At 37.9% G+C, this 17,050-nt stretch overlaps 1 protein-coding gene across 1 annotated transcript in view; it reads left to right on the forward strand.

Annotated features, from left to right (window-relative positions):
• Nucleotides 1-17,050, forward strand: part of Adam10 (ADAM metallopeptidase domain 10) — a 109,215-nt gene that overhangs the window by 81,313 nt on the left and 10,852 nt on the right. Inside the window, exons 9-11 of the mRNA XM_036192563.1 lie at nt 3,089-3,252; nt 10,420-10,603; nt 16,010-16,160. Of these exons, the coding sequence (XP_036048456.1) occupies nt 3,089-3,252; nt 10,420-10,603; nt 16,010-16,160 (499 nt within the window). The remainder of the gene's footprint in view (nt 1-3,088; nt 3,253-10,419; nt 10,604-16,009; nt 16,161-17,050) is intronic.

Genomic DNA, 17,050 nt, shown 5'->3' on the forward strand with positions numbered 1-17,050 from the left:
TTTTGAGTTGAGTGAACAACATCTCACTGTTCTCATTTTATTCACAAGTTTTATTTCTGTCTGATGACTCTTCAGCAAAATCTTACATGATGTAAAAGCAGTTACTGAGCTTGAGTTACAGTCAACTTAGTGAGATGTGTCTCTAATTGATCCTCTGACATGTCAAAACTAGTGGCAGTATTTAAAGACCATAATTTATAAAATAAAATTTACTATCTTATTTTTTCCTGTGTGATCTGAGTTGCTCCAATGTATAATTATATTAAACTCAAGACTCAGAGCAGTTATTTAGGAGATTAAGCAATATATAAATCACAGGGACTATATTTAAGAAGAATGTTCTCAAACTTGTATGTGATCTTGCCTTAAGTTAGTTAGACCTGAAAACTACAGAAACATGTTAGAGTTATTAAAAATGTGCCTATTTACTCTTTTCCTTTCAGCTGTTGCACAGTTTGGGGTCTTCTGAGCCTGGTTCAAATGTGAGAGGAGTTACTTTGTACTAGTTTGGGGTCTTCTGAGCCTGGTTCAAATGTGAGAGGAGTTACTTTGTACTAGTTTGGAGTCTTCTGTGCCTGGTTCAAATGTGATAGGAGTTACTTTGTACTAGTTTGGGGTCTTCTGAGCCTGGTTCAAATGTGAGAGGAGTTACTTTGTACTAGTTTGGGGTCTTCTGAGCCTGGTTCAAATGTGATAGGAGTTACTTTGTACTAGTTTGGGGTCTTCTGAGCCTGGTTCAAATGTGAGAGGAGTTACTTTGTACTAGTTTGGAGTCTTCTGTGCCTGGTTCAAATGTGATAGGAGTTACTTTGTACTAGTTTGGGGTCTTCTGAGCCTGGTTCAAATGTGAGAGGAGTTACTTTGTACTAGTTTGGAGTCTTCTGTGCCTGGTTCAAATGTGATAGGAGTTACTTTGTACTAGTTTGGGGTCTTCTGAGCCTGGTTCAAATGTGATAGGAGTTACTTTGTACTAGTTTCACATGACAAGTCTCCACTGAGTCAGGATAGTAATTTACTACTTGCTCAAAGTTAATGTGTGATGTATAATTCTTCCAGAGTACTTACTCATAAGTTTAATTTCCTAGTTCCTGGAATGATGTAACCTTCAGAAAAAGAACAGAAAAGATCAAATATTCATAAATCGCTCCCTGTTTTCTCTGTGTTTTCTGTACAGGAAAGGGTGTGTGTAGAGACCATCATGAAGGCTGTCAGTGGTTTGTGGGCTAACTCTGCACTTGGCTTAGTCTTCACCTTCCTTTTCCATGAAGTGCATTATGATTTCAGCTTGCTAAATCGTAACAGTTTTCCAAATTTATGTTTGTTGCCATATATTTAATAGGATAAAGCAGTAGCTTGTTTTTGTTGTTGTGAGGGTATGGGGACAAATCAAGGTCTTTACTTACTAGGCTAGTTTTGAACTGATGATTCTCCTGCTTCAGTTTCTTGAGTGCTAAGATTACAGGCATGCTCTAGTATTCTTGGCTGTAATCATGCCATTCTTGCAGTTCTATTTCCAGTTGTCTCCCATTAAAGATTTTTTTCAGGAATTTAAAACATTAGACTTTTTAAATGGTTTAGTAAAATGGTTGTATTCTAGTGTGTTGAAACTAAAGTGAAATAATTTGATTACCTGAATATCTTAATCCATTTAATTTTGTCTTTTAAAATACCAAATGAGAGACAGAGACAGAGAGTGTAGAGATGGCTCAGTGGTTAAGAATACTTACTACTCTTGAAAAGGACTCAAGTTCAGTTCCCAGCACCCAAATCAGGTGACTAACAACTACCTTTTAATTCTAACTGTAGGGGATGTGGTACCCTCTTTTGGATTCTGTGAGTACCCACACAGTACACATACCCACCCACCCACCCACCCCACATATATAAAATTAAAATCAATCTTTAAAAATAATACTAAATAGGAATAGCCCTTTATTTAAATAGTAAATTTTAAAAATTTAAATAAAAAAAAGTGATGCTAAGGACCAAATCCAGGACCTTGGCACCTGAGACAAGTACTCTGCCACTAAGCTACATTCTTTTAAATGTGAGCATGGACTGAAGAATTTCTCCTTTGAAATGTTTATAAAATTAATTAAAAGAAAGAATAAGCATGGTGACATATGCCTATAACTGCATGTGGGAGTCTGAGGTGAAGAGGATGGCAAATGACCAGCTAGGTTGATTTTTCATTTATTTTCTCTTTTATTTCTTGTAAATTTCTTTGGTTGTGAAAGCATTGTCATTTTGATCTTGAACTCCAAAGTTCTTGTTAATGAAAAGACAAGGTACAAAGTAAGTTACTATGCTTACTCTGAGTAATTTTTAAAAATTGAAAATGAATTCAGGGCACATTGCAAAAATCACAATTCAGTTTTGTTTTTGTTTTTGTTTTTTAAGTTTCACAGCTGCTGAAGAGTTGTGTGACCAGTACAGTAAACTTCTAGGAAACCAGATAGTCATATTGTTCCATATTTACTTTTCTGCCTTTCCTTTCTGCCACCTTCTCTCCAACCTTCTTTCTTTCATCTCTTCTTAAATTCATGTTACTTGATTGGTGTTTCACCAAAAGAATGCATGATGGATGCATTGCATCAAAGGACTGCCATCCCCTGCTGAATGCTCACCACTGTTTGTAGAAGTAGCTTTTGTAGAATGTACTTAAGGTATTTTAACTTTTATTTAATTTATGTTTTCTTTTTAAAAGATGAAGGGGTATAAACTTTGATTCAGTATAAATGTGGACTTACTCAAATTTAAAGGAAGTAGAAATGTTTTTCTGTGTTAATGGCAGGAAAATATTGAGGACTTTTTGATGCTGAAAAACATGTAAGGATTGTACTCAATCCTAGGGTTTCTTTGCAGAGACTATTAACATTTTATTTTAAATTATTTTTTTTAAATCTTGGACTGCAGGAACTTTGGAGTATTTGAGTCATTTAGGTACCATTTGTATTTTAAATTGAAAAATATAAATGCTTCAACTCTATTTTTAATGATTTTATTTACTTTTTATCTGTTTTTTGGAGAGAAATGGATAACTAATTTAGTCTTTTTATTTTACTTTATTTTTAAAAATCTGAATTAGGAAGCTCTGGAGGAATATGTGAGAAAAGCAAATTGTATTCAGATGGCAAGAAGAAGTCATTGAACACTGGCATTATTACTGTTCAGAACTATGGCTCTCATGTGCCTCCCAAAGTCTCTCATATTACTTTTGCTCATGAAGTTGGACATAACTTTGGATCTCCAGTAAGTACTGCCTAACTATTAAAAAATTTAAAAAGTGATTAGCTTGAATTTTGTCTCCAGTGATATTTTGTGGTACAAGTAATGTACATATGAATGTTTAGTGTTAATATTCCAGAGCATAGTGATGTAATTGACCATAATGAAAATAATTCTGTGAAAGCACCGAATTTTATCTGGTTCCTTTGTGGGAGGGCAGCTTTGAGATAGCTGCCTCAAGTCGCCTAGGCAGTCTTGAATTCCTGATCCTGTGCCTACTTCCCAAGTTCTGTGAATATAGGATTGCACCAACCTTGCATGGCTTAGTCTGGCTTAATCAGACAGAAGATTATCTTATCTATATTTGCTGGTTCTGAAACAGTCACCAACACTTATTACCCTCACTTTACACCTCTTTAGTGAGTTTCTTTTCTAAGTCTGGTAAACCAAGGAAAACTATAACTATCTAGTCTTCAACTCCCTCAGAGACCCGAGAAGGAAATAATATTACCTGAGTAAATAGGAAGTGCAAGCAAGTGACTTCCAAAAAATGTGAGAAATGACAGAAACAGCTACCTGCCTGGACAAGGTTCCTCTGTAATGTTGGGACATCCATCTTTAGCCTACAGGTCTAGAATATCTGACCGACTTCTCTGTGAAGTATGATATTCTGAAGGACTGTCCTTCCTTGTCTTGGCAAAGTTGGGCAGTCTTTTCTTTTATGTCCTGTTTGTCCCATTGGACAGCATACTATCAGCAGTCGAGGCAAGGGCACTTTCTTGCCTAGTGACTAATGTTTGCCACAAAGAAAGTAAACTTCATGTGGAGTTTTTTCGATGTCTATCATCTTCTCTGAAGTAGATTGGTGCTGCCAGGAGCAGACATGTCTCATTGTCATAAAAAAAAAAGAATCTATGTTATTAAAACATCTTAAATGCCATATTTTGTATATCTCTGAAATGTTTGAAGACCACCTAGCTACCTAAAATATATCTCCTTGACCCTGGTAACATATCTAACATGACTACAAGTTTGATTGTAATGACTAACTACTCATTTGCATTTCTTTATATCCTAATTAGTTTGTAATAATAACTTTCAAGGACTAGAAATTTGCATTAAATTGTTAAATGAGTTTAATAGGTACAATATCTTGAACAAGATTAAAAATGTATATACAGTATAGTCTAACAAAATTAGTCTCAAATTTGTATCAGTATACAAAATTTGTATACAATATACAAAAATCCAATCCAATGTAAAATATTTAAAACTAGTAGTTGCTTTTTAAAAATAGATTCAGTAACATACCTTTTTTTCTCATTATATCTATATCCTCTTTTCAGAGTAGATTCAATAATCTACCCTTTAATCCTACCATATCTGTATCCCCCTTTTTTCTTTTTTTTCCTTTTTCTTTTTTCAAACAAGAACCCTGAATCCAATCTCCTTTGTTCAGCTTTTTTCCCTGACCATTACCAATACAACTTGTAACCAACCATCCTAAACAGTGACAAATGTCCATAACCCATTGGATGACCAAAAACCACCCACCTATCTCTTGGGATTGTGGGCATTATGTTCTTAAATTTACTTACTGCTGTCTGGGGGCAACAGCATCTTTAGGAGATCTTGGGGTTTCTCTAGCTTTGGAGCCTGTCCTGGACTAGCTCTGTAGACCGGGCTGGCCTCAAACTCACAGAGATCCACCTGGCTCTGCCTCCTGAATGCTGGGATTACAGGCATGCACTACCACCGCCCGGCAGGAGATCTTGAAAAGAAAAAATTGAGTTAATTATCAAGTCCTGGGAGAGATAGCTGTATCATTTGTTGTCCAGTCGCTGCATAATGGGAAAGTGCAGGGCTTGTCTCAAGTCCTGGATAGAGAAGTCTTTGAGGCTGCATCATCTTAGCTAGCTACCTCAAGATTGTCCCGAGCAGTTTGTAGTCCAAAGCTGATCTTTGGGTGGTGTTTGTCAGCTTAATGGTGCTATGATAGTCCATATGGAATTGTCCTTGTGGGGCCCCATCATCTTTTTGGAGACTTCAGAGGCCACATTAAGTTCTTTAATTGTTTTGGGAAGGAGTTTCCTCCATGATGACAGGAAATGACTCAACCAAATTTGACAATGGGAGCCTTCGAGAGGCCCCCCCAAGGTTTTTTCTGATGGCATATTTAAAAAAAGATTTACTTATTATGTATACTTCTGCCTGCGTGCCAGAGGAGGGCACCAGATCTCATTATAGTTGTGAGCCACCATGTGGTTGCTGGGAATTGAACTCAGGACCTCTGGAAAAACAGCTAGTGCTCTTAACCGCTGAACCGTCTCTCCAGCCCTCTGTCTGTACCTTGTTGATCTACATTCACTAGCCTTTGCCACACTTTCTGCATAATCCAGAAGGGAGGGGCGTTCTGTTGAGATTATTTTTTTAGCAAAAATGTTATTTCTAGGAATGCCCTGCTTACAGTCCCTGTTTAGGTGATCTTCTTTACTGCAGTTGAAACATTTGACATTTTGATTTTTCTTCAAACCTCTGGAAATCACCTCTCCTATCCAAGCATCATCATGGTCATGAGATTCAATATTGATTGTATCTCAGATCCATTCCTCTAAGGGTGTTATTTTCAAAAGCTAGAGATTCAATTATTATTTGTCTAGCTTCTGAATTTGGTTATTATTCTGTTTACTGCTGAAGGCAATCTTTGTAAGAAATCAGTGAAGGTTTCTTTTGGGCCCTGCATAACTTTAGTAAATGACTCAGTTTTCTTTTCTACTTCTTCAATTCTGTCCCAAGCATTCAAAACTGCAGTGTGGCATAAAGCCAGGATGTGGTCATCATATAAAGATTGCCTTTGTACATTAGCGTAATCTCCCTCTCCATACCTCTAGCCCTACTTCGTTGTTCAGTGGTCTTGGCCTCATCTAGGTCCTCCACTGTAATTGAGGACCAGTCTCCAAGACTGTTGTAACCAAATCTCTTCAGTTTTGAGGGGTAATTCTATTACAAGTTGACCATGAGTTTAACATCTGCTTCACAAAAAGGTGAATGCATGCTATATGAGACTATCATTCTTACACAGCTTTGGGGATATCTATCATTTGGCAGTTCCTATAAAGGTTACTGGATAAATTAAGATTGGCTGTTTGAAAGCCTTAGGCTGTTCCTCTCTAACCTTATAATTACAATGCTGAGATTGGTTCTCCTTTAAATTCCTCTGTCTGGGTCTAAATAGCTCTATGATCTGCTTTAACAAATTTTTCTAAAACTTTTATCTTGGCACTCATTGTCCAATTTTTTTTAATGATAAAATAAAAATAATCAAATAATATTCATGATTGACATTATGTAAATCCCATCTATATTAGTTATTCTTTCATTTAATTACTCCATTTTCAAACCATCTAGTGTATTATCAAACAGAGACCTAAAATGTTTCCTATTTTTTTAATGTGGGGAAAAAAAAACCCTCCCTTTTAACTAATTCCTCCCTTTAAGAATTCCCAATTGTCTCACCAAATTTGCTGACAATGATGATTCGGATGTGAGGCTGACTGCTTCTGTGTAGAACAGTAGAAGTCCAAGTGGGTTTCAAGGCAGCTACCTAATGCAGTAGTAGCCAGAGAGAGCCCACAACCCCCTGGGAGAGAAGAAGCCAAACAGCCAGCCATCTGCAGGGGGGACCATGCAAAAGTGGCTAACTCCTGTGGTTTTAGAGCCCAAAACCTATGGAATTTGCTGCACATAGGCTACAACAGAAACTTAGCTGGCAGGGTAGAGACTCTACCTTTTTTGGAGCTCTGGCCTGTGCCAGTAGCTGCAAAGTCACAGGAAAGTGGCTTTTTTGTGACTTCATGCTCCAAAAGTTGGACACCAGGTGTAGCACAAACCCTAATTGATTGGATACTATAATTCTTACTTAATAACTGCTTTTGTTTTATTGTATTAAGGTTAAAGCCTTCCTTTTTAATTAGACAAAAAAGAGGAAATGGTGTGGAATAATGTTCTTGTACACTGTAAAGATGTATCATTCAAATTGCTTTAATAAAACACTGATTGGCCAGTAGCTAGGCAGGAAGTATAGGTGGGCAACCACACTAGAATTCTGGGAAAGAGGTAGAGTGGAGACAGGAGCCACCAGCCAGATGCAGAAGAATCAAGATGAGAATGCCACACTGAGAAAATGTACCAAGCCATGTGGCTAAACATAGATAAGAATATGGGTTAATTTAAGTGTAAGAGCTATTTAGTAATAAGCCTGAGCTACCAGCCAAGCATTTATAAATAATATGAAGCCTCTGAGTCAATTATTTGGGAAGCAGCCGCTGGGTATTTGGGAAGAGGCAGGTGGGAGAGAAACTTCAGCCAACAGAACATATATATTCTGCAACATCTCTCACCTTTCATATGGGATGAATTCCCTGCTTCAACCTACCTTACCTTGAAATCTTTTCTTTAAAAATTATTTTTATATGTATAAGTGTGTTGTCTGTACACACACACACACACACACACACACACACACACACACACACACACGTATATGTCTGTGTACCACATTGGTGCTTTGAGTCTACAGAACAAAAGTTGTCAGAACCCTTGGAACTGGAATTTACAGATGGTTGTGAGCTACCATGTGGGTACTGAGAACTGAACCCAGGTCTTCTGCGAGAGCTGCTTCTGCTTTTAACTGCTACCATGGAATGCTCTACAGCCATTTAAAAACTTAGGCTCTTCAGTGCTTAACTTACACTGGTATGCTGAGACATACATAATCATTATACTCATAACAGAATACAAAGTTTAAATTAAGATGTGATAAAGCCAAATATAGTCATAAGAAATATACCAAAATGTCAATAGTTGTGGTCAGTAGATTATAATTAATTATTTATATATTCTTAAATCTTTTTCTGAAGTTTCTGTGAGTATTTGCTCCTTTCTTTCTGTGTTACACCCTCTTCTTCTATTTCTTTTTCTTTGATAAGTCCTCACTGGGTAGCCTAGGCGGACCTCAACCTTGTGATCTCACTGCCTCAGCCTCTTTAGTGCAGGGATTGGAGTCTGTTCCACCAGGTGTGTCTTAGGAACTTAGGAAGGAGTTTTTCTTGTTTTCTTTTCTAAAGTTGTAGTATACTTGTGAAACATGGCTTCCAGTCAAGATAGTCCTTTGCATATATGTCTGTGTTGGGGGAGTGGGGTCTTTTTACTTACAATTTGTTCCTGTATCTGAAGTGGCAAATAGTAAGCATCCTTGTTTACAACCCGTTTCTCCTTCTGTACCATTGGTGAGATCTCCTATACCATTCCTGAATAAATAAGACTAGGCAGGTAGGTCCCAATTTGCTGTTTTAAAGAACGTAACTCTCTTGCAAAGTTTCATTTGTATAGGTTTGAATATTTTAGTACTTTGATGTAGAACTGGGTCCTCTAATATTGCTTTGAAAGGTAGCAAATGATTCTATGGTCACATTAAGAGCTATGTAGTTTTGGAATATTTTTTTTCTTTCTGTTTCTAAATTTGAATGATGAAACTCTTGATAGTACCATACTTAATCAGAAACCAAATTGAATTGTAAGGAGCAGAAACATAAAGCAAGGTCATACTGTGTATAGAGGAAGTAGTTTCTAGAGGCTGAATCTAGGCTCAGGAGAAAAGCAGGGCAGTATCAGGAAGAGTAAAATGTGAATAGAGGTCTCTGATGAGGAAATATAAAATCAAAGTGACTTGTTATTTATTGTTCGTCAGTAGAGAGTGGTGTTGTTGGCTATTCAAACCAAGATTCAGCTAAATACAATTGCCATTTTAGTACCTTACATTTTTGCTCCTTGTAATGATTAGTACCAATTACTCGAGGACATTGTATGTGAGGTTTGCTTCAGGTATGTGAGTGTGATATTGAGGGTATTGTGTGTGTGTTGTATATGCAATTGAGTATGTACCTTTGTGTGTTCATGCAGAAGTCAGGGGAGGATGGTGAGTGTCTTCCTCAATCACTCTTTGTTTTAGTGCCTTGAGACAGCTCTGAGCTAGAAGCTTGCCATCTGGGCTAGACTGATCATCTAGTGAACTTCTGATATCTGTTTCTATATTCCAGCAATGGGGTTGTTACAGATAAGCATGGGCATGTTTGATTTTGTTTATTTTTTTTTCTTAAAATTATTATTGCATTTATCGTGTGTGTGTGTGTGTGTGTGTGTGTGTGTGTGTGTGTATGTTCGATTGTGTGCCACAGCACATGAGTGGAAGTCAGAGGATAGCTTCTTGCATTTGGGTCCTGGGGATCAATTTAAGTTGCCAAGTTTGGTGACAAGCACCTGTACCCCCTGAGCCATCTCCTTGGTCCTGTGTCTGGCTTTTTTATGTGGGTCCTGGAGATTTAAACAGAGGTCCTCTTGCATGCACAGTAAGTGCTCTTACCCACTGAGGCATCTACCAAACCCGAGGTTCTTTCAGTGCATGTGTACCAAGAAAACAGGTGCTGCTTGGGTCTGCTGCTTCATTCCAGCTTCCTAAGCGTGTTTTCTTTGAGAAAATTCAGGCAGTTCTTCTGATGCCTCTAATACCTGGGTAAGTTACTGGAATCAAAACCACTTCTGTGCATGTGCTCATACACAAAACTCTCTCTTATTTATGCTATAAAGTAGTGTTTTGGTCTCATGCCTTGAGTTCTTCATTTCATTTAAAAGTAAAACTTATGTTTCTGTTTTCCTCAGCTGTCTTTTGCACAGACTCAGAAGGAAGCTGCCCTGCCTTGAGTTCTTACTCTCTGCCTTCCCCAGCACTGGTCTTAGGGTTCGCTTCCATCTCCGCCTTCTTCCTGAACCAGCTTTAGCATATAATTTGTCATGTATTTTAATAAATGCTGAGTAATCCATATCATTACTGCCAGCCTTAAAAGCTGCTTTTCAATAGTCCTTATGATGATGTGTGCTCAGTTCTAGTCCCTAATCACAAAGTCTAAGATAGTTTATGTTTAGACCTTCAGTTTTCCTTCTGTGCTGCCACTGTGGCCCCTGACAGGGCATGTTTTCATTCTAACTCACCGTCGTAGGCAGCTGGTAGACCCTTCCTCAAGAAAATTATGTGATTTCCATACTGTTCTTCTGGTGAGAAAGCTCCACTTAAGCAGGTGACCTGGAAACCCTGTTTTACTTCCTATTAATGTAACATCATATTCTATTTGGCAGCATGATTCTGGAACAGAGTGCACACCAGGAGAGTCTAAGAACTTAGGACAAAAAGAAAATGGCAATTACATCATGTATGCAAGAGCAACATCTGGGGACAAGCTCAACAACAACAAGTTTTCCCTCTGCAGTATTAGAAACATAAGCCAGGTGCTTGAGAAGAAGAGAAACAACTGCTTTGTTGGTATGTATGTTCTCAGTATCTTAGTTATCAACTTTTCCACATGCAATGGAATGCAATGAACGACTTGCTGGAGTCAGTTCTCTCCTTTTACCATGTGGGCTCTGAGAATTGAATCTAGCTTGTCAAGTGGAAGTACCTTTCCCATGATATTTAAACATTCAGAAAACTAGAAAGAATCTGCTCTAAGAACATCTCCCCCTGTGTTTTCCCATTAAGACTTTGCTGTATTTGCTTTATCAAATACTTAGGAATTTGTTGGCCCCCTTTGAAACTAAGTTGCAGGTGGCAAGTAATTTACTTCTAGACACTTTAGCTTATATCTCATTAAAGTTCAGTGTTGTTGGAGGTTCTTCCCCTCCCTCTTTTTCTTTCCTAGGTGAATTGTACACTCTGAGTTATGTGTGTGTGTGTGTGTGTGTGTGTGTGTGTGTGTGTGTGTGTGTGTGTGTGTGAGAGAGAGAGAGAGAGAGAGAGAGAGAGAGAGAGAGAGAGAGAGAGAGAGAGAGAGATTTGACTGTACATTGGGTGTACTCACCACACACCTCTTCTCCTCCCTTTCCTGTCTCCTCTGTTCCCCTTGTTCTGCTAGGTAGTTTTGCTTCTGTTTTCTTGTTACATATGTGTACATGATTTTATGGATTGGTATAAAAGCTAGAAGTGAGAAGACAGCACACACTTGTCTTTGTGACATTGGCTTAATTCACTTAATATGATTATCTCCAGTTGCATCTATTTTCCTGCAAACAACAAAATATTGTACTCCTCGTGTCTGAAACCAACTCCATTGTGTATGTACTGCATGGGTGTGATGGTGCACACCTTTAATCCCAGCAGTTGGGAGGCAGAGGCAGGTGTAAGGTCATGAGTTCAAGACCAGCCTGGTCTATATAAGCAGGCTCAAGGCCAGCCAGAGCTACCCAGCAAATTCTAATTAACCACCACCACCAAAAACCAAAAACAAACAAACTAAAACCCGAAGTGTGTATATGTGAAGTTTCTTCATCTGTTCCCTTATCGGATACCCAGATTAGTTAGTTCCACAGTTTGGCTGTTGTGGATAGTGCTGTAGTCAACAGGGATGTATAAAGTGCACATCTGAAGTACACCATTTGGTGAATTTGGCAAATGGCAGTTACCTATGTAAACCAAGCAGCTGTGAAGATCAGAACATTTTTGCCAGTCCAAAAAGTTCTTTATTCTACTTTGCAGTCAGTCTCCCAGAAGCAGCTGCTGATGGTTTAACCAGAGATTGGTTGGCTTGTTTTAAGATTTCATACAAATGAAATTCATAGCTTTTTCCTTTTATGGAATTTTACTTTTAACTCCACATAGTATCTCAAGGTTCATCACAATGTTTTGTTCCTGTTGCCGAATAACAGTGTGTTATAGGACTGAATCTAGTTCACTCATTGTTTCTGTCATTGGGCACAGAGGACTCATACAGTGTATGTTCTTTTGTGTCCAGCTTGTTTTCCTTAGCATAAATTTTTCAAGGTTCATCCCTATAATAACATGTACCACAACTCCACTCCTTTTAAAGGGTAAACAATATCCCACTGTGTAAGCATACCAGATTTTGGTCTTACATTCAGCTGTATATCTCTCTTGTGACATTTATCAAATTCCAAATATTCTACCTAGTCTTCAAGTTGTTTTGTGTATCATCCTTTTCCACAAGATTATAAAATACTTGAATGCAAATATTGAGTCATAGTCACTTTTGTACATAAAGGACATTCAAAGAAGGGTTGAGGAATTGAGGAGACTTCCGGATAAGTCTGTCCTTTTGTTTTCAATACAGTTTTTATTGGCATAACTATAGATTCACATACAGTTACAATAAGTAGTCGATGCTCAGTACCTTCATCTCGTGTCTCCATTGGTAATACCTTGCAGGTTGATAGTATCTTCAGTGTGAAGTTGTCATCAATGCACATTCCACACTCCTTACTCCTCCTGCTTTCTCGATGTTTGTTTCTTTTTATATAATTTGATTACATGTGTAGTTTTATATCCCACCACTGGAGACAAGATCCAGAACAATCCATTTCTGAAATACTGTCCTTTTGATAATGTATAGATGGAATTGTACAGTGTATAACTTTTAGGGAATGCCTTTGTTCACTTAGAAGAATTTGCTAAATATCCTAACTTTATCAGTAGTTTGTCCATTCTGTCGCTACGAAGTACTCTTTGATATATAATGGTTTGTTATAAACAAAAAACCTGGCTATTTGCAGGGTTTTGCTTTTATCAATTAAATATCTATAAAATCCATGTGTAGGTTTTGTATGAATGTACATTTTTTATTCTTTTGCTAAACATCTAAAGTCCAGCTAATAGATCATATAGTGATCACTTGTTTTGTTTTCTACAAAACTCCCAAACTGTTTTCCAGGGTACTGTACTATTTTACATTCTCATGATCTGGCTATGACTAGTCTCAGTCTCATCAGAATCAGATCTAGCACATGCACTATTTTTGGATCAAACCATTCTGGCAGGAGTGAGGCAATAGTTCCTTGTTTTATTTTTCATTCCTCTGGTGACAGTGGTGAATTCCTTCACAGCTTATTAGCTGTTTATCTTTGTTGTAGAATATTATTTTAAGGTATATTATTTTTGTTTATGTTGCTTTTGTTTAACTCTGTGAAGCTGTGTTACCATGCCTGTGTAAAACACCTGATGGTCTAATAAAGAACTGAATGACCAATAGTAAGTCAGGAGAAAGGTAGGTGGGGCTGGCAGGCAGGCAGTGAGAATATACAGAGGAAAAAAATCTGGGAAGGAGAAAGAAGTAACCAGAGAAGGAGGAGGACTCCAGAGGCCAGCCATACAGCCAGCCACAGAATAGGAGTGAAAGTAAGATTACAGAAGTAAAAAAGAAAAAAGCCCCGATGCAAAAGGTAGATGGGATAATGTAAGTTAAGGAAAGATGGTAAGAAACAAGCCAAGCTATAGACTGAAGTTTCTTGGTCCTGCCTGGGCCCACCAGGGCAGCAGCTGTTTTTATAAAATAATCACTCAGAGGCTTAATATTAAAAAACTGTTTGTTTTTTGCTTTTTATTTTGTTCATTGAGTTTTGAGATTGTTTCATATAATCACTGGTGATTTGTCAGATAACTTGGGGAATTTTCTGGTTGTTCTTGCTGTAGCACACAGTCTTCCTTATCTTCCATGTTCTGAGTGCTGGATTATAGGTGTGCACCCTTATGCTGGACTCAGATAATGGTTTACAGGTGTTTTCTCCCGGCCTGTAGTATATTTCTTTATCTTTGTCAGAGAGTCTGGCTGTTTCTTTTAAGGCTTTCCCCCCATAGGTAGATTGACATTACATTGATGCTATTATTTGTTACTGTCATCCGGTGTTTTTTTGTCACTTACTTCTGTCAGTTCTTCATGTAGAAATGCCTTTTAGATGGTAAGAGTTTTCACAGTAAACTTTGAAGTTGATTATAAAAATGATTGTATAGATCGGTATGCATAGGAAGAAGATTGTGTGTCAGGTACTACATTTCATTTTCTGACATTTTCTCTTTAATTACATGTCACGTGAATTATCAAGTTATTACTAGCCTTTTAAAAGTCTTTGTTTTACTTACTGTGGAAGTTCTAGTTGTAGAGTCCAAAAAAACCATATGAGATCAGACAGTGGGCTGGAGTCTCACTGACTGCTCAGATTTCCTTTAGTGAATTAAGAGTAACTTGGTGAATGTGAAGCCTGTCTTCAGCAGTACGTCTCACTCATCTGTGCTGTTGGTGAGATTCTGTGCGGCGTGGGTCCCTTCTATTTATTTACTTCCCATCTTAAATTCCGAGTTGCTACACTGGAAAGAGAAGAGCCTAAGATTTAAGATCCAAGAACCTCTGGGCTTCATCTGTTTGATCATATTGGGGTATTTGGCCTCTAGCAAGTCACAAGCCCCTTGGAAGTTAGTTTTGCTTACTAGAAAATGAAGGCATTTGATCCTTGTCCTTCCTAGCAAATGATAATGTCCTGAGGTGACTTTGTGATCTCACAAAGAGTAGCATTCCTAGTCTGATTTTTTTCCCCCATCATTTGTTTTGGTGGTGCTGGGAATTGAACCCACTATTCTAATTTTAAGCTTCAGCGAGAACTTTAGAAGTTAAAGAAATATATTGAAATTATCCACCAATATTTTAGACCAGACTTTTTAGCTCTAATTGTCTAAGATCTGTCCTTGTACTGTTAGACTGCTTGGGACTACAGAGAGCGTGTTAATGATTAATACATATTTATTTTCTTAAGGAGCTTGGTCTAGCAAGAAAAAGAATAATGTACATTTAAAAGTTCTTATTGACAATATTATGATCATTTTTTAAAACTGAGTTATTCTATAGGATAAAATCATCCAAGTTCCTTAACAAATAAATGATGTAAAAATAAAAAAAGACAAGATAAACCTATTCTATAGTAAAATAAGAGATACATCATCTAAAGCAACTGTGGGGGAAGGAAGTGGAGTTAGGAGAGCCTTGTTGGGAACTTGATTTAGTGGCCAACTGTAAAGAAATAGCTCAGGAAATTTGAACATTGGCAATTAGATGCTTAGTTATTAAGCATCTTGCTGATTTTATTAGCTGTGATAATGATATATAGTTAGGCTTATAAAACATTTATCATTTAGACATGCAGCCTGAAGTATTTACAGAACAACATATTAGGTGTGGTGATTTCAAAATGCTACAGAATAAAAATGGTGGGGAATAAGACAAGAAAAACATACATGAGAGGTCATTGTGCTTGTTTTCTTACTTCTTTTATGTATGTTTGAAGTTTTCTGTAACAGACAGGTTTTCCTCTTTCGTCTGGTTGAGAAACACTAACTTTATTTGCGTATGCATGACATACATATGTAGTCAGCAAAGCTCAACTGTGATGTGGCCTAAATAGTAAGTTACTAGTTCTGTAAAGAACGTAAGAAGGACCCATGAAGTCAGTCCTTTCACTGTGCAGAAACAGAGGCCCCCAAAAGGAGTGATATGCTGAGGTTGCATTGTTGGTTAGTGGCACTGCCCTTACTAAAAAAACAGGTCTCCGGATTTTCAGATTCTGTTTTTTGCCTTTTCTTTTTGGTAAAGCTCTAAAGAGTTTGTGAATTTTATATTTTTATGTTTATGGTGTCTTGCCTGCATGTATGTCTGCATTATATGTAAGCCTGATTCCCTTGGAGGCCAGAAGATGATGTCAGATCCCTTGGATATTAAGTTATAGACAGTTGTGAGCGCCATTGGGTGCTGGGAACTGAAATCGGGTCCTCAGGAAGGGCAGCAAGTGCTCTTAAATAAATCAACAAACCGTTTCTCCAGCCCTGAGATAGTGGATTTTGAAGAAAATTAATGTGTGTATACAGTGCTCATCTTGTCCTGTTAACTTTCTTCAGAATCTGGCCAGCCTATATGTGGAAATGGGATGGTAGAGCAAGGTGAAGAATGTGACTGTGGCTACAGTGACCAGTGTAAAGATGAGTGCTGCTTCGATGCTAACCAGCCAGAGGGGAAGAAATGCAAGTTGAAGCCTGGAAAGCAGTGCAGGTACCTGCTTTGCCAACCTCAGTGATGCAGCATGTCTGCAGGGTCACCCACAGCAGTTAGGACAGACCTGATGCTGATGTCACTGCAGGGTCACCCACAGCAGTTAGGACAGACCTGATGCTGATGTCACTACAGGGTCATCCACCCACAGCAGTGAGGACAGACCTGATGCTGATGTCACTGCAGGGTCACCCACCCACAGAAGTTAGGACAGACCTGATGCTGATGTCACTGCAGGGTCACCTACAGCAGTTAGGACAGACCTGATGCTCATGTCACTGCAGGGTCATCCACAGCAGTTAGGACAGACCTGATGCTCATGTCACTGCAGGGTCATCCACAGCAGTTAGGGGACTTAATGCTGATGTCAAGAGGTCCATATGGCTATGGAAATTTGCCCTGCTTTGTTCTATTGTTGTTTATTTTTCTGGAATGACAGTATCCCTGTTGTTGAAAATTAGAACAATTCATAATCTAGTGATTTGGATATTGAAAAAAAGAATGTGAAAATGCTGCTCCTTAAAATACATAGCATTTAGTTCCTAACTTTGAAAATGTGGCTGTCTTCTGTCCAAATAAAAACTTAACTTTAAAATATTTAGGTAAACTGGGGCATGTAGGCTTCTGTCACTTAGTGTCATGTAGTCAAATGCAGTCATGATTACAGGCAATAGGCATAGTTTACATAAATTTTTTAGGTGGTTAGTGTATGTGTACTAGTTCAGTTTTAGTATAGAAATGTGTAAATTGACTAATATGTTATGTAGCTATGGAAAAAACACTGGGAAGTTTCCTAGTATTGAATTCACTTCCCAAAAGGCTGAGTAAGAACGCTGACTATACTGTGTTTGACTGTGGAAACCAGATATTTAATCATCTTCTGTAACTTG

This window comes from Onychomys torridus, chromosome 7 (genome assembly GCF_903995425.1).
Source record: "Onychomys torridus chromosome 7, mOncTor1.1, whole genome shotgun sequence".
NCBI lineage: Eukaryota > Metazoa > Chordata > Mammalia > Rodentia > Cricetidae > Onychomys > Onychomys torridus.